Genomic DNA, 25,257 nt, shown 5'->3' with positions numbered 1-25,257 from the left:
GCACCTCAGCATTACGCTTTTGAGATTTATACATCACCTAATATGTCGGTGATGGACAGGGAGGCCTGGCGTGCTGCGATTCATGGGGTCGCAAAGAGTCGTACACGACTGAGCGACTGAACTGAACTATGTGGCTCTACTTCATCCATTCTTTTGCAAGAATATGTCATAGGTTAAAATTTCCTTTCCAAATGAACTTATCGAAGAGGATATAGGAAAATGCCATCGATGGCAGAGCAGAGGTACACAGACGTAGTAGCAACATTCTGAGACCTGAAGTTTGGGTGCCAAGGTGATAAAGAGAGGCTGAAATCTCAGGTGCTCCTTTGGGGCAGCTGAGCAAGGGAAGACCTGAAATTCACAGGTAGGGGTGTGAAAGGTGGGCATTACGCCCAAGGAAGTGAAGCTTCAGAGCTGAATGGGGCCAGTGTGAAGGGTGGCTTGATGGGGAGAGAGGAAGGGAAGCAGGGGTAGAGAGAGGAGTCAGGGAAGACTAGGACATGCTGGGAGGTGGTGAAGCAAGGAAAGCAGGAGGGCAGGGTGGTCAAAAGGCCTTTTTCTTTTTTTGAAAGTATGTATCTGTTTGACTGTGCAAACTCTTCATTGCAGCATGTGGGATCTAGTCCCTTGACCAGGGATTGAACCCAGGCCCCTTACATTGGGAGCTCGGAGTCTTAGCCACTGGACTAAGGGAAGACCTTTTTTCTTTCTCAGATTTATTGAGCACCAAGTATGTGATCAGGCCTGAACTAAGCATTAAGGATCTGATGCACATACTGAATTTTCTCCCAGTTCTGTGGGAGGCAAGGCTGGGAACACAGCAGTAATCAAGATGGCTCTGTCCCTGCCCTCACAAGCTCACGGAAGAAGGGGCTGGCAGCGGGGTGGGAGAGGGAGTTGTGTGGACTGACAGTCACCAGGGAGTGACAGCTCAGCATGGTCAAGGGGATGCCGGAGTGACCAAGGGAGGAAGCTCAGGCCAAGAGGTCAGGGGGAAAACAAAAGGGAATGTGTGAACCCAAAGGAAGTGTCCAACCCAGCTGAGGGTGTTGAGGAAGGCTTCCTGGAGGAAGGGACATTGGAGGAGGAGACTGGGGCTGGCAGGTAAGAGGCAGAAAAGGACATTCCTGACAGAGGGAGCATGATCTATATATACAGAGGAATATCCTTCAGCCTTAGAAAGGCAGGAAATCCCACAATACACAACATGGATGAACCTAGAGGAACTGGTGCTACATGAAATACCAGTCACAGAACAACAAATAGTGCATAATTCCATTTATCACAGGTAATGAAGGGACTGCCCTGGTGGTCTAACAGCTAAGACTCCATGCTCCCAATGCAGGGGGCCTGGGTTCGATCCCTGGTCAGGGAAGTAGATCCCACATGCTATGACTAAGACTTGGCACCGCCAAATAAATAAAAATATTTTTTTAAAAAAGAGGAAAATAGTCAGACTCATTAAAGCAGAGAGTAGAATGGTGGTTGCCAAGGGCTGGGGAGTGATGAGGAAAATGGGGGAATTACTAATCAACAGATATAAAGTTTCAGTTATACAAGATGAATAAATTCTAAAGGTCTGCTGTTCAACACTGTGCTTACAAGTTAACAACAATGTACTGTGCAAGGCTGTCGTGGTGGAACTGTTCTGCATAGTATCACCCCACAGGTCACCTGCCAGATCTTTCCAGAGGAGACAAATAGCGGCCCCCACTAACAGGGCAATAAGGTGAAGAGGGAATATACATATTCCTTGCCCTTGTGGAAATTATGTTTTAGTGATGGGGAGATGATTAGCAAGGGATAAAATGTAGGGAATATTAGTGGTAAGTGCTTAAGAAACGAAAGGGGTGAGGGCTGCAAAGTGTGTGTTTTGTTTTTTTGGCCCTTCTTGTGGGATCCCAATTCTCTTGGCAGTTAGTATGGAGTCCTAACCACTGGACTGCCAGGGAATTCCGTGTGTGTGGAGGTGACTTGGTAGGTCGAGTGGTCAAGGAAGAGCTCACTTCATGCTACTTGGGGAAGAGCTGAATGCAGGAGGGAGCAAGCCGAGTGGCTAGGCCATGGGAAAGCACTGCAGACAGAGCAAGGGGCAGGTGCACAGACCTTGAGGTTGGAACCAGCCTAGTGCGTTGACCTCGTTACCTCACAGTTCCTGTCACAATGAAGAGCAGTGCGGTAGGAACTGCTCGAGCACATGAGCAGTGGGAGATCAAAGAGGAAATGGAGAGCTGTGTCAATCCTTATCAAATCAACTGTAGACAGAATCAGTATTTATGTTTCTAGATGCTTCTCTGGGCAATCTCTGAAACTGCTCATGGTGGCAGCCTCTGGGCAGAACTGGGCGAGTGGGGTCAAGGGAAGTCCTACATCTTGGTTTTTCACTGGACTGTATTCATTTGAAATTTCACCATGTTTACATTCTGTCCTACTCCCAACACATGCCAGAAGCTTCTAGTTTCTCCGTGTGCACTAGGCCCATTGGTTTACAGCCCCCCCTCCTCATGGGTGGCCGCTTCAGGAGCACTCTCACAGGGTCATTGTTGCTCAGTTATGAGAATCACCTCTCTGCTCTTTAGAACACACGTTTGTAAAACAACCATTTATTGTCACCCTGCTTATTTAACTTATATTCAGAGTACATCAAGCAAAATGCTGGGCTGGATGAAGCATAAGCTGGAATCAAGACTGCAGGGAGAAATATCAATAACCGTAGATATGCAGATGACACCACCCTTATGGCAGAAAGTGAAGAACTAAAGAGCCTCTTAATGAAAGAGGAGGGTGAAAAAGCTGGCTTAAAACTCAACATTCAAAAAACTAAAATCATGGCAGTTGGTCCCATCACTTCATGGCAAATAGATGGGGAAAACAATGGAAACAGAGACAAAGTTTATTTTCTTGGGCTCCAAAAGCACTGCAGATAGTGACTGCAGCCATGAAATTAAGACTTCGCTCTCTGGAAGAAAAGCTATGACCAACCTAGACAGCATATTAAAAAGCAGAGACATTACTTTGCTGACAAAGGTCCATCTAGTCAAAGCTATGGTTTTTCCAGTAGTCATTTATGGATGGAGGAGTCTGGTAGGCTGCAGTCCATGGGGTTGCAAAGAGTCGGACACGACTGAGCAACTTCACTTTCACTTTTTGCTTTCATGCACTGGAGAAGGAAGTGGCAACCCACTCCAGTGTTCCTGCCTAAAGAATCCCAGGGACGGGGGAGCCTGGTGGGCTGCAGTCCATGGGGTCGCGAAGAGTTGGACACGACTGAACGACTTCACTTTCACGCATTGGAGAAGGAAATGGCAACCACTCCAGTATTCTTGCCTGGAGAATCCCAGGGACGAGGGAGCCTGGTGGGCTGCCGTCTATGGGGTCGCACAGAGTTGGACACGACTGAAGTGACTTAGCAGCAGCAGCAGCATGTATGGATGTAAGCTGAGACTATAAAGAAAAGTGACTGCCGAAGATTTGATGCTTTTGAACTGTGGTATTGGAGGACTCTTGAGTCCTTGGACTGCAGAGATCCAACCAGTCCATCCTAAAGGAAATCAGTCCTGATCTAGAAGTCCTGAATTGGAAGGACTGATGCTGAAGCTAAAACTCCAATACTTTAGCCACCTGATGTGAAGAACTGATTCATTGGAGAAGACCCTGATGCTTGGAAAGACTGAAGACAGAAGAGGACAACAGAGGATGAGATGGTTGGATGGCATCAACAATTTGATGGACATGAGTTTGAGCAAGCTCCAGAAGTTTGTGATGGACAGGGAAGCCTGGCGTGCTGCAGTCTACGGGGTCGCAAAGAGCCGGACACAACTGAGCAACTGAACTGACTGAAACAGCACCAATCTGACTACAACATCGTACGCTAGCTGTCACGCTGTGAGGAATCCTCTATTGACAAGTTTGCAGTGGATATTTTGTACTGCTAAGTCACTTCAGTCGTGTCCAACTCTTTGCAACCCCATAGACGGCAGCCCACCAGGCTCCCCTGTCCCTGGGATTCTCCAAGCAACAACACTGGAGTGGGTTGCCATTTCCTTCTCCAATGCATGAAAGTGGAAAGTTAAACTGAAGTTGCTTAGTCGTGTGTGATTCTTAGTGACCCCATGGACTGCAGCCTACCAGGCTCCTCTGTCCATGGGATTTTCCAGGCAAGAGTACTGGAGTGGGGTGCCATTGCCTTCTCCTACTGTTGTGTGACAATTCCTTTGGGGATGTCAAGAAGGGACATTTCTTAACTTGGTCTACTTAAATGACTTCCAATCATCACTATGATCAATACAATACAGGAGGCCTAGAAAACTGGGAGAAATTACACATTGCACACTAGACTGCTTATCAGACAATATTAACAACTTCTTAGCTTTTAGATGTAATTATGATTGTTTAAAATAAATCTGTACCTTACTTATTTCTAGATAAAATATGATCTCCAGTATTTGCTTCAAAATTATCTAGATAGGGAATTCCCTGGTGGTCCAATGGTTAAGACTTGGCACTTGTATTGCCAAGGGTCTAGGTTCAATCCCTGGTTGGGGAACTAAGATCCTTCAACCTGGGTGGGGTGGGAATAACTAAATAAAATTACCTAGTAAAGAAGAGCCGCTGAGATGAAACAATTGGTCATTTGTTGATCACTGTTGAAGCTAGGTGATTATACTATTTTCATGTGATTCAAAATGTAAGTTTCAAAAAATTGTACAGATGACGAAGCAGGACATTTGCATAGATTTTAGCTCATACAGGAACTTGAAGTTGTTTTGTATAATCATTCACTCTATTGTCTGGTAAAGAAGAGGTGGTCAAAGTTTATTCAAAGAAAAACTGAAATAAAAAACAAAAAACCCCACCCTGAATTCAGTCCCCTTTACTGATCATGGTACTAATTCCGCCCCAGTTTCTGGCCCCATTGTCCAGCTCTTTTACACATACACAGCCTTACACATTTCAAACGAGTATTTATTATTAGTTAAACCATGATTCAGGATCCCAGGGTGGGGATCACCATGTACCCAGGTCCCCCTTCACCACCTGGGGAGAAGGACGGAGGACAGAGGAGGTGGGATGGAGCCGGTTCAGATCTTCCCAGGAAACGTGCCTTCTGCCCGGCGGTCGTCCCAAGTCGACACCTGTAGATACACAGCCAGTGTTATTCCCTTCCTCCACAGGGAAAGCAGATGGGTGGACTTCTTCACCCTCCTTAGTCTGCCCATCTGTTCAGTCAACAAGTAACCTAGTACCTGCAACAACACCCAACAACAACCCTAGTACCTGCTATGTGCCAATACTGGCAGCTGTTCCAGGAGCCAGGGGACCAACAGTGACTCAGAAGGACAAAAATCAATGCCCTGAATGAGCTGACGCACTGAGGGGAGAGGAGGTGGAAGGTGGGTGGAGAGAAGTATCAGGCAGACTCATAGCAGAGCTGTCCATGGGGAGACGTGTGTGCAGAGCTTCAGGAGTGTGACTGTGCCCTGTTTCAGACACCCAAAGTCAACACTCAATGATGTTTGACAGAACAGAGGAAAGAAGGAATACTGGGCAGCTGTGGGGGTGCGGGGCTGGGGTGGGGGCACAGGGTGGGCTATCTATACTTCAGCAGGAATGTATCTCCAAGATATACTATCAAGTGCAAAAGGTCCAAGCTGGATATACAGCGTGATCCCACTATTGCTCATGTATGTGTGCACACCTGAGACCAACAGAAAGGCCCACAGCAAACTTAACACTACCGAAACTAATGCTCTGCAATGTGTGGACCCTCCTACAGGCAATCAGAAGCTCATTTTTATACACAAGTGCACACTCACATGCGATATAGTAGAGGCACTGGATAAGCGCATGGACAAGGAAGACAGTCGGAACCCCCACTCCATCACTTCCCAGCTGTGATCTCCTCAGGCAAATCACTCAACCTTTTAGGGCTCCAGCTTCCAATTCTGTAAAATGACGATCCTGATAAAAGGACCTCTCTGTTTTTAGCATGTTTGCCCTTTTATGGGGAGAAGGCAATGGCACCCCACTCCAGCACTCCTGCCTGGAAAATCCCATGGATGGGAGGAGCCTGGTAGGCTGCAGTCCATGGGGTCGCTAAGAGTCGGGCACGACTGAGCGACTTCTCTTTTGTTTTTCACTTCCATGCATTGGAGAAGGAAATGGCAACCCACTTCAGTGTTCTTGCCTGGAGAATCCCAGGGACGGGGAGCCTGGTGGGCTGCCGTCTATGGGGTCGCACAGAGTCGGACACGACTGAAGCGACTCAGCAGCAGCAGCCCTTTTATGACATAAAATACTTACAACACCTAAGTGCCTTCAGTAAGTGCCTGTTTTATTTACACACATATACACCATACATCACAAATACTCTGTACTTAAACTGTCCTGCAACTTGCTTTTTTCATGAGTCTTAGAGCTCTTTCTATATTGTCATAAAGATCAAGATGAATATCCATCTATTTAACGTGTTTCCGAATGTTCTGCAGTGGATGTCTTCATACACATTTTTACAGGATGTGTAGAGATGAAAAGGCCATATCTGCAGTATGATTTTTTTCATTTTGAATGATCCTGCCTCAGGATGGACCTTAAAAGCGACTGGGCCAGTCTACAGAACCACCAACACTGAGCACTATCTACCACTCCCCACTTTCTTTTATATTGAAGGACCAGGCTGATCTGATCCTTTGGGAAATCAGTCTTTGCTCAATAATCTCACTTCATGGAAAGGAGATGCAAACTATTTCCGGTAGTGGAACTGTATACCACAGTATCATTTAAAACAGTGAAAAAAGACTGAGTCCAGTTAAAGGGGAAGGAACAATTTTTTAACTATGAAAGACAATGGCTACCCAGTAATTGAGCAGGTTGTACTGACACGAAAATAAAACAAAGTAAAAAAGCCAAGGATAAGACAATATCTAAAGTATGATCCATAACTGTATTTTAAAAGCATATAAACACACACCCACACCTATACAAACATTAGCACACAGAAAAGGAAGTGGAAGATTTACACCAAATTTCGAAGGGAAGTTAACTTTGGATTCAGAAAGGGGATGACTTAGGAGACTTCTACTTTCTACATCATAAAAACTTGTTTTGAAACTTTCCAAAAAGCCACTGAATTTTTCATGGAGAAACTACAGATGTTTTAGCACTGGAAAATAAAAGGCAGTTAGCTCCCTGGTGGCCTAGAGGTTAGGATTCAGGGCTTTCACTGCTGTGGGGGCTGGGGTTCAATCCCCAATGGGGAACTAAGATCCTCAAAGCCTCAAGATGTGGCAAAAAAGAAAAAAGAGAAAAGTTGATTAGCAGAAGTGTTTTAAATGCTCATACAGGAAAAGTGCTGGACTCTCATCCCCATTCTTCTCCAAATACACATTTTGGGGTCAGAGATTAATTTTTAAAAACGCACAGGAAACACTTGGAAGATGTTACATTATGATCAGCCAGATCAGGAGGATGAGGAACAATTTTTTCCCCTTCCTCTATTTCTTAAGTTTTTATGAAGTGGTTTTCATTCTTATAAAAAACAAAAACAAACAGCATTAACAAAACAGTTATTTTTGTGTCACCAATTTCTGGAACAAAGAAGTCAGGGCTGCTGGGTATAAAGAGTGTGTTTAAAAAAAATGTGTTCATACCTAGCCATAAGAAGGGCTAAGAAGGCAGATACAGTGAGTGCTTGAGGGGAGGGACCACATAATCTGATGATGCCCAGGTAAGGGGAGGCCCTGGTGCCAAGGACTGGGGTACGGGGCAGCACTGGGTCCAGAAGCACACTTCCTAGCACCTGGGCCAGTGTGCACCCATCCAATGCAGGCGCAGAGGCTGGAGGGTGGATGGTACCCAGGATCATGTAGGGACAAGGAGAAATCCTGAGAGGGCAGTGGGTATGCAAAGGCACTTGAGAGTATGGCTGAAGAGGTGTGAGGTACCAAACAAGCTGAGGAAGAGTGCATTAAGGCAGTCTGTTCTCAACAAACAGGCCCCAAAGATGCACATCAAGGATGTTTAAAATACTGAAAAATGGGAACATAATCAAAGGGGACCAGTTGAATAAAAGCATCTGTATATTAAGAACTTCCTTGGCAGTCAAGTGGTTAAGACTCTGTGCTTCTACTACAGAGGGTGAGGGTTCGATTCCTGGTTGGGAAACTAAGATTCCACATGCCACGCAGCATGGCCAAAAAACTTTAAAAAAGGAAAGAAACAAACAAAAATGAGGTGGATCTATATGCAATGTCGTAAAAAAAAAAAAAAAGGCTCAAAACATGTTGATAAGTCAAAGTAAGACATAGGACAGCCTATACAGTATAACCCATCTTTACACAGAAGTTTCGTAGGCTTATGAATGATTAATGTATAGAGAAAAAGGAATCTGCTAATAATTGTTACCTAAGGGGAGCGAGGGACTGAGGAACGCAAGTGGATCTAATTTTTATTTTACTGTATTGCTCATATTTGTTTTTAAAAATGAGCACTGTTCCGTTTTTGTAATTTCACATTCTGACTTCAAGACACATTTTTTCATTTTAACATCTCTGAAATTAGCATGCTTGTCACATTCATTTCCAGCATAAAAAAAAAAAAAGATTTAAACATCTCTAAGTGTTTCCTGTAGTCAATGGGGTCTTCGACTTGAAATAAAGTAATATTTTACTTAAAAAAAGAGGGTAAGGCAGAGTATCAGATAGTAACGACAGGTCTGGCTGGATCAGGCCTAGAAGACTGCCTCACTGCATCCCTAGTTTTAGAGATGCACACTGAAGTAGGCAGGGGTGAAATGACTTATCTGGGATCTGCTTCAGAATACTCCAGCCAAGGAAAGAAACAGAAAGGACAGATGGGACTTCCCTAGTGGTCCCATGGTTAAGAATCTGCCTTCCAGTGCAGGCGACTCAGGTTTGATGCTTGGTTGGACAACTAACCCTGTGCCCTGTAACTAGAGAAGCCCCCTCACATGTCACAACAAACAGCCCGTGTGCTACAACACAGACCCAGTGCAGCCGAAGAAAACAAGGGGTGGGGGTGGGGACAGATGGAGGGGACGTGGAAAGATCTTGAACTGACTACTCAGTTTGGGTGCTGGGGATATTTGGGGTCACTACGAAGATCATGGCATCTGGCCCCATCACTTCATGGCAAATAGATTGGGAAACAGTGGAAGCAGTGTCAGACTTTATTTTTGGGGGCTCCAAAATCACTGCAGATGGTGACTGCAGCCATGAAATTAAAAGATGCTTACTCCTTGGAAGAAAAGTTATGACCAACCTAGATATCATATTGAAAAGCAGAGACATTACTTTGCCAACAAAGGTCCATCTAGTCAAGGCTGTGGTTTTTCCTGTGGTCATGTATAGATGTGAGAGTTGAACTGTGAAGAAAGCTGAGCACCGAAGAATTGATGCTTTTGAACTGTGGTGTTGGAGAAGACTCTTGAGAGTCCCTTGGACTGCAAGGAGGTCCAACCAGTCCATTCTGAAGGAGATCAGCCCTGGGATTTCTTTGGAGGGAATGATACTGAAGCTGAAACTCCAGTACTTTGGCCACCTCATGCAAAGAGTTGACTCATTGGAAAAGACTGGGAGGTATTGGGGGCAGGAGGAGAAAGGGACGACAGAGGATGAGATGGCTGGATGGCATCACTGACGCGATGGACGTGAGTCTGAGTGAACTCCGGGAGTTGGTGATGGACAGGGAGGCCTGGCATGCTGCAATTCATGGGGTCGCAAAGAGTCGGACACAACTGAGACTGAACTGAACTGAACTGAATTATTCATGAGAAACGCTGGGCTGGAAGAAGTACAAGCTAGAATCAAGATTGCCAGGAGAAATATCAATAACCTCAGATATGCAGATGACACCACCCTTATGGCAGAAAGTGAAGAGGAACTAAAAAGCCTCTTGATGAAAGTGAAAGAGGAGAGGGAAAAAGTTGGTTTAAAGCTCAACATTCAGAAAACGAAGATCATGGCATCCAGTCCCATCACTTCATGGGAAATAGATGGGGAAAACAGTGGAAACAGTGTCAGACTTTTATTTTTGGGGCTCCAAAATCACTGCAGATGGTGACTGCAGCCATGAAATTAAAAGACACTTAACTCCTTGGAAGGAAAGTTATGACCAACCTAGATAGCATACTCAAAAGCAGAGACATTACTTTGCTAGTCCGTCTAGTCAAGGCTATGGTTTTCCAGTGGTCATGTATGGATGTGAGAGTTGGGACTGTGAAGAAAGCTGAGCACCTTAGAATTGATGCTTTTGAACTGTGGTGTTGGAGAAGACTCTTGAGAGTCCCTTGGACTGCAAGGAGATCCAACCAGTCCATCCTAAAGGAAACCAGTTCTGGGTGTTCGTTGGAAGGACTGATGTTGAGGCTGAAACTCCAATACTTTGGCCACCTCATGAGAAGAGCTGACTCATTGGAAAAGACCCTGATGCTGGGAGGGATTGGGGGCAGGAGAAGGGGACGACAGAGTATGAGATGGCTGGATGGCATCACCAACTTGATGCACATGAGTCTGAGTGAACTCCAGGAATTAGTGATGGACAGGGAGGCCTGGCGTGCTGCGATTCACAGGGTCGCAAAGAGTTGGACACGACTGAGCGACTGAACTGACTCAATTATTCTACTTTTATACACACTTGGAAATGTTCATGTAAAGAAAAGACAAGACTCCAAAAGCAGATGAGCTCCACAGGGACAGGGCATGTACTCGTAGAGCACCTGGGTGAGATAGATCTGGCTGCCTTAGCTGAGAGCCTGGCTGGTTGAGAGTCCTGGTGAAAGGAGGAAAGGCAGGCAATTTTAGGAAGAAGCAAAGGTGCATCCATGGTCGGTGTGAAGCCTTGTCCTCCCTCTGCCCCTCACAGATAAGCTCGCACCAAGTCCCCATATGCCCTTTGGCAAAAACCCCATCCCACCCCAGCATCCCAAGGGCCCCAGGAGGAGGCACCTACCCAGGATATGGGGCAAAGGGACTTGTACACACGCCGGTACCATTCGCACACAGAGACGTCACCCCCTTTAGCAGTCATTGCCTTCTCACAGCGGTGAAAGTCTGTGAAGAAAAGGGATCAGGGTCAGCCCAGACCAAGAGCTGGAACATATTTCTGATCAAAACTCACAGAAATACTTTTTACTTCACAACCAGTTACACGAATCCCCCACACTCCCAAGTTTCACAAAGAAAGTATATCCTTACAAGTGTAGTACTAAAAAGGGCTAGACACACCACACTAAGCTTATTTTGCAATCCATAAAGTACTACTGTCTGGGACTTCCCTGGTGTTAGGAATCCACCTTCCATTCATTACAGGGGACCTGGGTTCATGCCCCGGTGGAGGAACTAAGATCCCACAGGGTAACGAAGCCTAGCCTGTGCACCACAAAGGAGACCCGGAGTAGCCAAGAAAAAAAAGAAAAAGAACTACTGTTCAACTTGGAACTTCTGAGTCAGGAATAACAGGGCAACCTGAGAGGTGTGTGTAGGGATTATGGAAGTCCTGAACCAGGACAAGGGAAGGGCAAGATGGTCTTGATGCTAAGATGCTGGCATCCAGGAGAGGAGAAAGGAGGGGGATAATCTGGTTTTTAATAGTAGGAAATTAATTCAAAGATTATTCCAAGTATTACACTCCTGGGCACACTCCCTAAGAGAGAAAGCATTCACAAAGACATCAAATTACATCAATCATAGCAGCATCATTCATATGAGCCCCAAACTGGAAACCACACCAGTGTTCATGAATGAAATGTTGGAAAACTGCACACAATAAAAATGAGAAAAATATATGCCACAGCATGGAAGAATCTTCATAACTATTGAATGAAGAAATCCAAGCATAAGACAACACACAGTATTTCTAAAGTTCACAAAGAGGCAGACCTGAAAGTGGTGATAAAACCAAAATATGACTGCCCTAGGTCTGTGGGGTTACAACTCTGGTGGGGAGAGCAGAGTGTTGCTTTCAAGAGACGGCATGCAGCAGACAGGGGAGCTCAGGGGACTGGCAGTATCCCATTTTCTATCCAGATTATAATCACATGGAGGATTCAATTTAGAGTTATTGATTTAGCTGTACATTATGGTTTATGTACTTCCTATAAGCATGTTACATTCCATACAGATAGACATATACACATCTTGGGGGGGGAAATGACTATGGAATCCAAAGTTTGTGACCTTAGGTCAAATCTTGAATACAGGAGGTGATGGGTGGCATGGGCCCCGTGAAGTAGGATGTTCAGAATTAAAGAGAAGAGGCGATGAGGAGGTAAGAGGTAAGTGTGGGATCAGGGGAAGGTCAACATTGCCCGCCTCCTCCCCAAGTCCTGCTCACCCAGGTAGTTCTGCCAGCAGTTCCTGGTCTGGTTCTGGTTGGGGAAGCGGCTGTCAAAAGGAGCAGTCTGGTAGTTCTTGATTTTGGTCTGGATGTCTTCTGCCATAGTGTCAGCACTCCTGGAGGGAAACAGAGTGGATTGTGGCAGAGGTCCTGGGGGCCTGGACAGGGGGCTGTCAGCCCACCCAGGCCCAGTGGAGACCTGACAGAGAAGAATGGGCTGGGTGTGAACAAGCCAATACCCCCTCCCTTTCAACATACAGATAGAGGTGAAGGGCTGGGCAAGAACACATTAGTTATGGAAGTCACAGCAGGATGTGTCGGGGTAGACAACTGCTCGGTAAAAAAAAAAACAGGCCAAAATAACACTAGTTGATATTCACTGAGTGCTTATTATAGGCAAGGAAGCTTTACTCCTAAAGCTACTCTAAAAGACAGGAACTATTACTATCACTGCTTCACAGACAAGAGACAGGGTGTTTAAGCAACTTCCCAAGGTCATACAGCACACATGGAGTGGAGGTGCACTCCCACCACTAACATAACCTACACTGCAAAGGTTCTTAATCTCTATTGGTGCCATGAAGTACTCAGGAGTCTAATGAACCCTTTCTCCAAATATGTTTCAGGGCATTTAAAAATGGCACAGGATCACAAAGAAAACCAATTACATGTAGCTGAGGATTTATGAACTACCACAATTTCAAAATAATCACGCCTGAATAGGGTCATGCTGTGAAATCTGCAAACATAATGGGATATATGATATGATGACCTGTCATTTTCACTGCTGATAAAGTCACAGATGATGCCAAATACTACCGCTACTGCCTCCATTCCCAAGCGAAGGAAGAGAGTTCAATGAGAAACTGGCAAAAATACAGACGTAAATTTCCCTCCATTCACGTACTAGCATCCCATGAGTTCCATCCATTCTGCGGGCCTAGGGATAAAAACCTGTCCCATAATCTTTTATGAGGTGACAAACGGTTTTCATTAGGAAATCTGACACCGCCTCTATTCCAGATTATTCGAGGAGTCGTGGTATTACATATAAGTTAACCAGACCAGTAATAAATTCAAGTGACCCAAGGTAGTGGTAAGGATTTGGGGCACCGGAGTAGTGTCTTTCCGGGAGCAGAGGATGTAGAACACTAGAGGCGGGGACAGACTCGGTCGGAAGAGTTGTTTTGAAAGCCATCTCCACCTGATTTCGGGAGTAAGGATGGACTGGGGATGACGCTGCAGCCCCTCGAACGTGCAAGGGGCAGGGGGTGAGGGTGGAGAGTCACCAAGAAGCCAGGCCAGCCAAGCCTCGGGGGTCAGAGACCGGGGAGAGAAACGCCTGCGGCCTGGTGATTAAGAGCAATGCAGTCCTAATGATTTCAAATCCTGATCGCTAGCTAAACTGCGTAGTATCTAAGCCTCAGTTGCCTCCTAAAAGAGATAATCACAGGCCCTATCTCAGAGAGTTGGAGGGAAGCTTAAATGAATCAATATAAATCGCTTTGAAAGTTCTAGACATCCGAGAAGAACCAAATAATCGTCAGATTGAAACGACCCCAGGGCTCCGGGAGGTCAGCCACCGCAGGCTGGAAACCTCATTTCATTTTCTAGTAGGGATCCTCAGTCCTCCAAGATGGGGTTCCAGGGTCCCAAGCCCTCAACACTCACCTAAAGATGCCCCTGAAGTCGCTGGAAGCTCAATGTGACCCTCAGCAAAGACGCCAGTACCGGACCGGAAGCGGAAAAAAGGTCGGCCGGAAGCGGGACGGAGCAACGCACAGAAGAGTCTTCCGCACGGCCAGAGCGCCGTCCCTGAAGCAGTTCGGGCCACGCCCATATTGCAAATTCCAACCTCCTATTGGGCCGAATGCCTGTTCATCCTCATTCTGGGCCCAATCGTAACCTTGCGTGGCACTTGTTAGGTACCTTTCCGAGCTGTTGCAAGCTGTGGGCTCCGTTCCAAGGTATTGACCCGGCCTGGTCAGCTCTCTGTCTTTAATAGAGAAAGGGGTTCTGGTTCCTGGAGTTGGCTGTTGAGTGGTCCTGCGGAAAATAGTCCAGCAGAAATGCTCTTATTTGTGCAAGAATTATTTATTGAATATTTTACCCAGTGCCAGGTGCTTCTATTGGTGGCTCGGAGGTTAAAGCGTCTGCCTCCAGTGCGGGAGACCCGGGTTCGATCCCTGGGTCAGGATGATCCCCTGGAGAAGGAAATGGTAACCCACTCCAGTATTCTTGCCTGGAGAATCCCATGGACGGAGAAGCCTGGTAGGCTACAGTCCGCGGGGTTGCAAGGAGTCGGACACGACTGAGCGACTTCACTTCAAGCATAGTTGAACTAAACACAAAAATCTCTGTGACTATTATGGGGCCAATTGTTAGTATGAAAGTGAAAGTGGCTCAGTCGTGTCCAACTCTTTGCGACCCCATGGACTTTCCATGGAATTCTCTAGGCCAGAATACTGGAGTGGGTAGCCTTTCCCTTCTCCAGGGGATCTTCCTGACCCAGGAATCGACTGTTGTCTCCTGCATTGCAGGCGGATTCTTTACCAACTGAGCTATCAGGGAATCCCAATTGGTAGTTTCAGTTCAGTTCAGTCGCTCCGTCGTGTCCGACTCTTTGCGACCCCATGAATCGCAGCACGCCAGGCCTCCCTGTCCATCACCAACTCCCGGAGTTCACTCAAACTCACGTCCATCGAGTCGGTGATGCGATCCAGCCATCTCATCCTCTGTTGTCCCTTTCTCCTCCTGCCCCCAATCCCTCCCAGCATCAGAGTCTTTTCCAGTGAGTCAACCCTTCTCATGAGGTGGCCAAAGTACTGGAGTTTCAGCTTCAGCATCATTCCTTCCAAAGAACACCCAGGACCGATCTCCTTTAGAATGGATTGGTTGGATCTCTTTGCAGTCCAAGGGACTCTCAAGAGTCTTCTCCAACACCACAGTTCAAAAGCATCAATTCTTCGGTGCTCAGCTTTCTTCACAGTCCAACTCTCACACCCATACATGACTACTGGAAAAACCATAGCCTTGACTAGAAGGACCTTTGTTGGCAAAGTAATATCTCTGCTTTTCAATATGCTATCTAGGTTGGTCATAACCCTCCTTCCAAGGAGTAAGCATCTTTTAATTTCATGGCTGCAATCACTGTCTGCCATGATTTTAGTGCCCCCCAAAATAAAGTCTGACACTGTTTCCACTGTTTCCCCATCTATTTGCCATGAAGTGATGGGACCAGATGCCATGATCTTCGTTTTCTAAATGTTGAGCTTTAAGACAACTTTTTCCCTCTCCTCTTTCACTTTCATCAAGAGGCTTTTTAGTTCCTCTTCACTTTCTGCCATCAGGGTGGTGTCATCTGCATATCTGAGGTTATTGTTACCTCTCCCGGCAATCTTGATTCCAGCTTGTGCTTCTTCCAGCCCAGCGTTTCTCATGATGTACTCTGCATTTAACTTAAATAAGCAGGGTGACAACATACAGCCTTGACGTACTCCCTTTCCTATTTGGAACCAGTCTGTTGTTACATGTCCAGTTCTAACTGTTGCTTCCTAACCTGCATATAGGTGTCTCAAGAGGCAGATCAGGTGGTCTGGTATTCCCATCTCTTTCAGAATTTTCCAGTTTATTGTGACCCACACAGTCAAAGGTTTGGCATAGTCAATAAAGCAGAAGTAGATGTTTTTCTGGAACTCTCTTGCTTTTTCCATGATCCAGCAGATGTTGGCAATTTGATCTCTGGTTCCTCTGCCTTTTCTAAAACCAGTTTGAACATCTGGAAGTTCACGGTTCACGTATTGCTGAAGCCTGGCTTGAAGAATTTTTAACATTACTTTACTAGCGTGTGAGATGAGTGCAATTGTGTGGTAGTTTGAGCATTCTTTGGCATTTCCTTTCTTTGGGATTGGGATGAAAACTGACCTTTTCCAGTTCTGTGGCCACTGCTGAGTTTTCCAAATTTGCTGGCATATTGAGTGCAGCACTTTCACAGCATCATCTTTCAGGATTTGAAATAGCTCAACTGAAATTCCATCACCTCCACTAGTTTTGTTCATAGTGATGCTTTCTAAGGCCCACTTGGCCCCAGGTAAATAGCAGGGAGAGAACACAGCTCCACCCATCAACAGAAAATTGGATAAAAGATTTACTGAGCATGGCCACGACCATCAGAACAAGACTCAGTTTCCTGATCAGTCAGTCTCTCCCATCAGGAAGCTTCCACAAGCCTCTTATCCTCCATTATAGGGTAGACAGGCTGAAAACCACAATCACAGAAAACTAACAAATCTGATCACATGGACCACAGCCTTGTCTAACTCAATGAAACTATGAGCCATGCTGTGTAGGACCACCCAAGACAGATGGGTCATGACGGAGAGTTCTGACAAAATGTGCTCCACTGGAGAAGGGAATGGCAAACCACTTCAGTATCCTTGCCCTGAGAACCCCATGAACAATATGAAAAGGCAAACAGGACATTGAAAGATGAACTTCCCAGGTCGGTAGGTGCCCAATATGCTACTGGAGATCAGTGGAGAAATAACTCCAGAAAGAATGAAGGGATGGAGCCAAAGCAAATCTAGCTGTGGATGTGACTGGTGATAGAAGCAAAGTCCTATGCTGTAAAGAGCAACATTGCCTAGGAACCTGGAATGTTAGGTCCACGAATCAAGGCAAATTGGAGGTGGTCAAACAGGAGATGGCAAGAGTGAACATCGACATTCTAGGAATCAGCGAACTAAAGGACTGGAATGGGTGAATTTAACTCAGATGACCATTATATTTACTACTGTAGATATAAGGGCAGGAATCCCTTAGAAGAAATGGAGTAGCCATCATAGCCAACAAAAGAGTCTGAAATGCAGTACTTGGATGCAGTCTCAAAAACGACAGAATGATCTCTTCGTTTCCAAGGCAAACCAGTCAATATCACAGTAATCCAAGTCTATTTATCTAAGTTAATAAGCCAGTAATACTGAAGAAGCTGAAGTCTAACGGTTCTATGAAGACCTACAAGACCTTCTAGAACTAACACCCAGAAAAGATGTCCTTTTCATTATAGGGGACTAGAATGCAAAAGTAGGAAGTCAAGAAATACCTGGAGTAACGGGCAAATTTGGCCTAGGAGTACAGAATGAAGCAGGGCAAAGGCTAATAAAGTTTTGCCAAGGGAATGCCCTCATCATAGCAAACACCCTCTTCCAACAACACAAGAGAAGACTCTACACGTGGACATCACCAGATGGTCAATACTGAAATCAGATAGATTATATTGTTTGCAGCCAAAGATGGAGAATCTCCATATAGTCAGCAAAAACAAGACCCGGAGCTGACTGTGGCTCAGATCATGAACTCTTTATTGCAAAATTCAGACTTAAGTTGAAGAAAGTAGGGAAAACCACTAGACCATTCAGATATGACCTAAATCAAAACCTTATGATTATACAGTGGAAGTGAGAATTAGATTCAAGGGATTAGATCTGATAGACAGAATGCCTGAAGAACTATGGATGGAGGTTCATGACACTGTACAGGATACAGGGATCAAGATCATCCCCAAGAAAAAGAAATGCAAAAAAGCAAAATGGCTGTCTGAGGAGGTGTTACAAATAGCTGTGAAAAGAAGAGAAGCAAAAAGCAAAGGAGCAAAGGAAGGATATACCCATTTGAATGCAGAGTTCCAAAGAATAGCAAGGAGAGATAAGAAAGCCTTCCTCAGTGATCAATTCAAAGAAACAGAGGAAAACAATAGAATGGGAAAGACTAGAGATCTCTTCAAGAAAATCAGAGATACAAAGGGAACATTTCATGCAAAGATGGACACAAAAAAGGACAGAAATAGTATGGACCTAACAGAAGCAGAAGATATTAAGAAGAGGTGGCAAGAATACACAGAAGAACTGTACAAAAAAGATCTTCACTACTCAGATAACCACGATGGTGTGATCACTCACCTAGAGCCAGACATCCTGGAATGCGAAGTCAAGTGAACCTTAGGAAGCATCGCCACAAAGCTAGTGGAGGTGATGGAATTTCAGTTGAGCTATTTCCAATCCTAAAAGATGATGCTGTGAAAGTGCTGCACTCAATATGCCAGCAAATTTGGAAAACTCAGCAGTGGCCACAGGACTGGAAAAGGTCAGTTTTCATCCCAATCCCAAAGAAAGGAAATGCCAAAGAATGCTCAAACTACCACACAATTGCACTCATCTCACACGCTAGTAAAGTAATGCTAAAAATTCTTCAAGCCAGGCTTCAACAGTATATGAACTGAGAACTTCCACATGTTCAAGCTGGTTTTAGAAAAGGAAGAGGAACCAGAGATCAAATTTCCAACATCCACTGGATCATGGAAAAAGCAAGAGAGTTCCAGAAAAACGTCTATTTCTGCTTTATTGACTATGTCAAACCTTTGACTGTGTGGATCACAACAAACTGTGGAAAATTATTCAAGAAATGGTAACACCAGACCACCTGACCTGCCTCTTAAGAAATCTGTATGCAGGTCAGGAAGCTACAGTTAGAACTGGACATGTAACAACAGACTGGTTCCAAATTGGGAAAGGAGTACATCAAGGCTGCATATTGTCACCCTGCTTATTTAACTTAAATGCAGAATACATCATGAGAAACGCTGGGCTGGAAGAAGCACAAGCTAGAATCAAGATTGCCGGGAGAGATAACAATAACCTCAGATATGCAGATGACACCACCCTGATGGCAGAAAGTGAAGAGGAACTAAAAAGCCTCTTGATGAAAGTGAAAGAGGAGAGGGAAAAAGTTGTCTTAAAGCTCAACATTTAGAAAACGAAGATCATGGCATCTGGTCCCATCACTGCAGATGGTGACTGCAGCTATGAAATTAAAAGGTGCTTGCTCCTTGGAAGAAAAGTTATGACCAACCTAGACAGCATTTTAAAAGCAGAGACATTACCAACAAAGGTCTGTCTAGTCAAGGCTATGGTTTTTCCAGTAGTCTTGTATGGATGTGAGAGTTGGACTATAAAGAAAGCTGAGCACTGAAGAATTGATGCTTTTGAACTGTGGTGTTGGAGAAGACTCTTGAGAGTCCCTTGAACTGCAAGGAAATCCAACCAGTCTATCCTAAAGGAAATCAGTCCTGAATATTCATTGGAAGGACTGCTGTTGAAGTGAAACTCCAATACGTTGGCCACCTGATTCAAAGAACCGACTCATTTGAAAAGACCCTGATGCTGGGAAAGATTGAAGGCAGGAGGAGAAGCGGAGGACAGAGGATGAGATGGTTGGATGGCATCACCAACTCCATGGACATGAGTTTGAGTAAACTCTGGTAGTTGGTGATGGACAGAGGGGCCTGGTGTGCTGCAGTCCATGGGGTTGCAAAGAGTTGGACATGACTGAGTGACTGAACTGAACTGAATTGTTAGGGGATTGAAAACAAATCATTTTTTTTCTCCCAGGGTAGTTTGTCATGCTATGAGGGTGCTCCACCTCCCTGTTCATTACCATCTTTCCTCAAACCTTAGAAGGCACAAATTAACAAAGATTTGAGTGACTGAGAGCTCAGAAACCAAATTCCTGCCTCACAGAGAGGAGGGGTTAAGAGTTAAAGCTTGGGTCCGTGAAGGGTCTGGCAGAAATTGACCCATCTCTGCAAATGACAACTTCTGGTCACAGAAGTGTCCTTGACTACTCTCTCTCACACCCCATAGCTTATCAATCAAGAAATGCTGTTGCCTCTGCCTTAAAAATATATCCAGAATCTTCTGATTGAAGTCACAGGCACCTCCAGCCTGGATTATTGCAGTGGCCCACTCCCTGACCCCTAAGCTTCCATGCTGCCCTCTGCGATCAGGTCACTCAGCCAGAGGGACCCTGTGAACTTCTCAGTTAGATCACTTCTCTTCCTTGGCCTGGAAACCTCCCCATGTGCCTGGTCTGACTCTTTTAGTCGAAACCCAAAGTCCTTACAAATGACTTACACAGTTTGGTTCCCTTGACACCCTTGTTGTTGTTCAGTCTCTAAGTCATGTCTGACTCTTTGCAACCCCATGGACTGCAGCATGCCAGGCTCCCCTGTCCTTCACTGTCTCCGGGAGTATGCTCAGATTCATGTCCATTGAGTCTGTGATTCTATCTAACCATCTCATCTTTTGCTGCCCCCTCTTCTTCTCCTTTTGCCTTCAGTCTTTCCCAGCATCAGTCTTCTCCAGTGAGTTGGCTCTTTGCATCAGGTGGCCAAAGTATTGGAGTTTCAGCTTCAGCATCAGTCCTTCCAATGAATATTCAGAGTTGATTTCCTTTAAGATTGACTAGTTTGATCTCCTGCTGTCCAAGGGACTCTTCGAGCACCACAATTTGAAAGCATCAATTCTTTGACACTCAGCCTTCTTTATGGTCCAACTCTCACATCCATCTGGTGACTCAGATGGTAAAGAATTTCCCTCCAGTGTGGGAGGCCTGGGTTTGATCCCTGGGTCAGGAGGATCCCCTGGAGAAGGGAATGGCAACCCACTCCAGTATTCTTGCCTGAAGAATCCCATGGACAGAGGAGCCTAGTGGGCTACAGTCCACAGAGTCACAAAGGGTCAGACACGACTCAGCAACTAACACATATACACTCACATTCATACATGACTACTAGAAAAACCATATCTTTGACTATACAGACCTTTGTCTTCCAAGTCTCTGCTTTCTAATATGGTGTCTAGGTTTGTCATTCCTTTCCTTCCAAGGAGAAAGTGTCTTTTAATTTCATGGCTGAAGTCACTATCTGCAGTGATTTTGAAGCCTAAGAAAATAAAATCTGTTACTGCTTCCACTTTTCTCTTTCTATTTTCTATGAAGTGATGGGACCAGACCCTTATCTCCTCTTAACTGCTGCTGCTCCAGCCACTCTGGCCTCCTGGCAGTTCCTTAAGCCTGCAAGCTGGCTTCCCCCAAGGGTCTTACTGTCCCCTTGGCCTGGAATGCTTTTCCTTTAGCTGGCTCCCTCAATCATGTCCTGCAGGTCTTTGTTAAAATGTCACCTTATCAGTGAGTTCTTCTCAGTCCAAATATTTAAAATTGCTATCTTGTCAGTTTCTTCCCTACTTTATTTCTCCAAAGCACTTATCTTCTAACATACTATATCCTTCCTTTTATTGTTTCTGTCTCTCTCTCTCTTTTTGTTTCTATCAATATAGTAGAAGCATCATTAAGGAGCAATTTTTGTCTCTTATTCACCACTGTATCTCTACGACTTAATTTCTGGTATGTAGTATTACTCTATAAATATTTGTGGAATGAGTGAATTTTTCGTGTGAATAAAGTGGGCTTCTGGGGACTGGAAAAGGAAGCCATGAAAGACTGTGGCTGGACCTTAAAAAAAAAGAGAACTGTTATTGCCTCTCCCCTCAGTCTGGCCTCCAAAGCTTCCCATGTGCGTGCGGAGTGCAGTGTCAAGGCCTAACTAGGTTGGCGGCTTCTTATGCTCTGTGTTCATCAATGCTGTAATTTTTTGCGGAGCTGCCTGTTTATGTGCCTGCATGACCCCTTCGATGAGATCTTCCTGAAGCCCAAATTCCTTCCCTGCTTAAACTCCCTGGCTCCCCTGTGCCCTCAGGACATAGTCCAGGCCCCTTACCTAGGCAGACAGGGCCACTTCCTCTTGGAGCTTTGTGAACTGACTCATGGTCCCCTCTCCAGCTATGTTGGTATTTTAATTCATGGAACAGTGCTGTGAGATCTACCTCCAGGCCTTTGATTTCTTCTGACTGGAATATTCTTTGCCTACCTGACTTTTTTTTTTCCTACCTGACTTCTTAAATCAGCTATTTTCCTCTCCAGTAAGTTTTCCCTGACCAACCCCCACTTCCTGCCTCAGGCTAGCGCAGGTCCCTCTTTGCCGGCCACCTCTACCCCTGCAGAGTTCTCCCATCCCAGTCCTGACCACTCTGGGCTGTCCCTGTCTGGTTGGGGAGGGGTCTGTCTCCTTACTGGACTGTGAACCTCCTATGGGCAAGGTCCAGAGTTGTCTTTGTCACTGCTAAGTCCCCAGCATGGCCCACAGGAGGACCATTTAATGGGCTCTCTTTCAGGCTCAGTAGTTCCCCAATCCGGGTAGGCTCTCCTTGGAGTATGAGTTCTGTGTCCCGTGGGTTGGAGTAGACGCTTTTAGGGGACAAGCACTAGGTCTAATTCCTTGATGGTCCCTAGCACAGGGAAAGCACACAGCAGGCCCTTTTTTTGGAATATAAGCCTTCTCTTCAAGAGGGGAACAGCAGGTAAACTGGAAAGTTAGTGATAGGGTCTGATTCCTGTGCAGGTCCCAGCACAAGGCAGGCGCAGTGGGGGCTTTGTTTGAAACCTCTACCTGTCCCATTATACAGCGAGCACACAGTAGTTTCCCTTAGGGTCTTGTGTCTGTTTTGATTATCGTGTTTTCTGGGATCACACGGGGTTTGTTGGGGGCGGGGGACAGGGATGTGGATGTGGTGGTGTGCACAGGCTCCCAAGCAGAAGTAGTTTGTATCAGTGGGAAGGATGTAAGCAGCACAACAAGGCTTGATTGGGTATTTTTATTGGGTCGTTGCTTCTAGCCCGCCTCCCACAGGGTCGGGATAGACTAGACCCGGCACACGGCCCCCGAAGCGGTACGTGTACTTGCGCCCCCCGCTCTTGCGCACGATGTCGCGGCGGTAGTAGTAGCGCAGACCTCGGCTCAGCTTCTCGTAATTCATGCCTGGCTTCCTCTTGCGCTCGCCCCACAGCCGCGCCACCTAGGGAGGAGCCCAGGCTTAGTCCGAAGGGGCGGGAGAGGGTTGGGGAGGGCGGGGCTAGACGGGGGATAGGTGGGGCGGGGGCGGGGTTCCGGGCTGTCTGCAGAGGGCTTAGGCGGGGCGCAGCAGGCTGGAGATGAAGGCGAGGCTGGGGGCGGGGCCTAGCCCTAGGCAAAGTGCTGGTAGGACTAAGTGCTGGGAGGCCTGGGCGGAGCTTGGCGGGTCTGGGAAACTGCTTTACCTCTTTCGGGTCGCACAGTTGGAACTCTCGGCTATTGCCGGTCCAGCGGATGCAGCTTCTACGCGCTCCATCGTGGAGCAGCTCCAGGAGGAACTGCCACAGCTGAATGGGACCTGTGGGGTGGGGACAGGTGTACACTCAGGTTTTCTGGCCCCAGATGATGTCGCTTCGATGACCCAGGAATCCGGATCTGCTCCTCCTCGGCGACCAGCAAATCCGGATTCCTCCATCTAAGGGACCTAAGAATTGGCCAGGGGACCCAGGCGTCCGGAGCCCTCATGTCGGAGATTTAGGATTTTGGCTGTCCCATCTCGGGAACCCAGGCATTCATATCCTCATCTCTTTATTCTCACCCAGGAGCCTAGGTCTTCGTCCCTTGCTCCCTAGAAACACTAGAAACTACTTGGGTCTTACTCCTCTCCTCCCTAGGTACCCGGCAGTGAGGCCCCCTCCCCCCTCCACTCTGGAGCCCCGCCAATTTCCTGGGTCCCGCCCCCTTAGCGCATTATTAGACTTCCGCTTCGCTCCCATCGGACAGAGTCTCGCGGACCTCACCTCTGTGGTTAGTTTTGGGGAAACGAGCCAAGGTTGCGCGGGCCGACTGCTGGGTGGGTTCCGTGGAAGTGGTGAGATCTGAGCTCTGGTACTCCTTGGAAGAGGTGGTGCAATCCGTATGCAGCCCTGAGTCCCAGGAGGTGGTACAGTCCGAGGCCGCAGGCCCGGCCCAAGGAAGGGTCGAGTCGGCGCGGGGCTCCCCGCCAAGGCTCCTGCCCCAGCAGGTGGCGCCGTTGGGGCCGATAGAATAGTCTAAGCTGGTGGAGCTGGAGGCCACCTGGGCGCGCGACCACGAGTTGGTACTTCCCGCGGAGGTGGAGTAATTCTGGCCGACAGCCCCTTCGGAGCCGGTCCAGGGGGCGGGACCCAGGGCCTGGGAAACACCGCTGCAAGAGACGGTGCCGGAGCACGGCAGGTCTGTCCAGTCTCCCGGCCACGGAAGAGCTTGAGGGGCGGGCTCTGCGAGGACGAATAGACCCCAAGTGAGAGGAGACCAGGTGTCCGGATCCCCGCTCCCCTCTGGGGTTCTGGGAGGCGAAGCTCTTAGCCCTGGCGTCTGGGACTCCAGGCTCCAGGATCTAGGTCATACCACTTTAAGGACACAGTGTCCCTGGTCCTAACCCCCTTCCCCTTCGTAGATCGTGGAATCTAAACCTTTAGTCACAGTGGAGGACCCCAGCCCGCTCCTCCCTTCCTCCCCACCGCGCTTCTCCGCACACACTCACCCGCCCCCCATGGAGCTTCTGGGTACGGAGTAGAGCTCCAGTCTGGCTGTGGGAGCCCTGCAAGGAATAAGGATGTAGCTGATTTAGGGAAGGGTGTGCACAGTGTCGGGAGACTTCCCTCAGACCCAGTGGACTTTGTCAGGGACTGAGAGTTCTCAACCCCAGCTCCTACTCACTTAGACCTAGGACTCAGGACACTGGCCCCCTCTTCCTCCTCCTCCTTCAGCCTCTGCAGTTCAAGCCCACACCCCTCTCAGGGTTCAACCGCAGGACAAGCATGCCCCCTTCCTCAGACCTAGGTGCCCAGCCTCATCTTCTTCCCCAGCACCCAGAGCTCCCAGCCCACAGCCACCTTTCCAGCATGTGTCCTCTGTCAGCGTGTCCCCTTGGAGTGCCAGTTCAGGGATATAGAAGTTGAGTTCAGCTCCTTCTGCAGGCAGTGAGGTTAGACAGAGTCCCATCAAGTTCAGCGAAGGCCCCCACCTGCACACCCACCCCACACACATTGTCACACCCCTGGGACCTACCCAGCCCTGACATCCTATGCCCCAGAGGCACTTCCTGTGGTGATACTTCATCCCAGTTCCACAAGTCCATGGATGTCCGTTGTGAATCTACTGGGTCAGATAAAAAGGGG

General features: G+C 47.0%; 2 protein-coding genes and 1 non-coding gene across 3 annotated transcripts; 1 reads left to right on the top strand and 2 right to left on the bottom strand.

Annotated features, from left to right (window-relative positions):
• Positions 1 to 4,473: 4,473 nt before the first annotated feature.
• TRNAT-UGU (transfer RNA threonine (anticodon UGU)) lies at positions 4,474 to 4,546 on the top strand. The gene has a single exon. It is a non-coding gene; the product is annotated as a tRNA-Thr (tRNA).
• Positions 4,547 to 4,944: 398 nt separating this feature from the next.
• Positions 4,945 to 14,097, bottom strand: LOC101121538 (cytochrome c oxidase subunit 6B1). The gene is made up of 4 exons (XM_004015189.6): positions 14,026 to 14,097; positions 12,352 to 12,470; positions 10,969 to 11,069; positions 4,945 to 5,135 (listed from the first exon to the last, which is right to left on the bottom strand). The coding sequence occupies exons 2-4, from the start codon at positions 12,455 to 12,457 to the stop codon at positions 5,082 to 5,084; spliced, it is 261 nt and encodes an 86-aa protein (XP_004015238.1). The 5' UTR covers positions 12,458 to 12,470; positions 14,026 to 14,097; the 3' UTR covers positions 4,945 to 5,081.
• An 8,787-nt stretch (positions 14,098 to 22,884) lies between these two features.
• Positions 22,885 to 25,232, bottom strand: ETV2 (ETS variant transcription factor 2). The gene is made up of 6 exons (XM_027977453.2): positions 25,148 to 25,232; positions 24,973 to 25,050; positions 24,621 to 24,698; positions 23,896 to 24,354; positions 23,341 to 23,453; positions 22,885 to 23,099 (listed from the first exon to the last, which is right to left on the bottom strand). Exons 1-6 carry the CDS (start codon positions 25,215 to 25,217, stop codon positions 22,899 to 22,901), a joined length of 999 nt encoding a protein of 332 aa, XP_027833254.1. The 5' UTR covers positions 25,218 to 25,232; the 3' UTR covers positions 22,885 to 22,898.
• Between the last annotated feature and the right edge of the window lie 25 nt (positions 25,233 to 25,257).

The sequence above is a fragment of the Ovis aries genome, chromosome 14 (assembly GCF_016772045.2).
Source record: "Ovis aries strain OAR_USU_Benz2616 breed Rambouillet chromosome 14, ARS-UI_Ramb_v3.0, whole genome shotgun sequence".
Classification (NCBI taxonomy): Eukaryota; Metazoa; Chordata; class Mammalia; order Artiodactyla; family Bovidae; genus Ovis; species Ovis aries.
Note: the sequence above shows the minus strand (reverse complement) of the source record. Positions and strands in the feature narration are given on the sequence as shown.

Coding starts and splice junctions, on each gene's coding strand:
- ETV2 (XM_027977453.2), bottom strand. CDS start 25,217: ATGGACTTGTGGAACTGGGATGAAGTATCACCACAGGAAGTGCCTCTG. Junction 24,699..24,972: donor AGAGGACACATGCTGGAAAG/GTGGCTGTGGGC, acceptor TCCCTAAATCAG/CTACATCCTTATTCCTTGCA. Junction 23,100..23,340: donor AACTGTGCGACCCGAAAGAG/GTAAAGCAGTTT, acceptor GCTCCTCCCTAG/GTGGCGCGGCTGTGGGGCGA.
- LOC101121538 (XM_004015189.6), bottom strand. CDS start 12,457: ATGGCAGAAGACATCCAGACCAAAATCAAGAACTACCAGACTGCTCCT. Junction 11,070..12,351: donor CTGCTGGCAGAACTACCTGG/GTGAGCAGGACT, acceptor TTTTCTTCACAG/ACTTTCACCGCTGTGAGAAG. Junction 5,136..10,968: donor CCCTTTGCCCCATATCCTGG/GTAGGTGCCTCC, acceptor GTGTATCTACAG/GTGTCGACTTGGGACGACCG.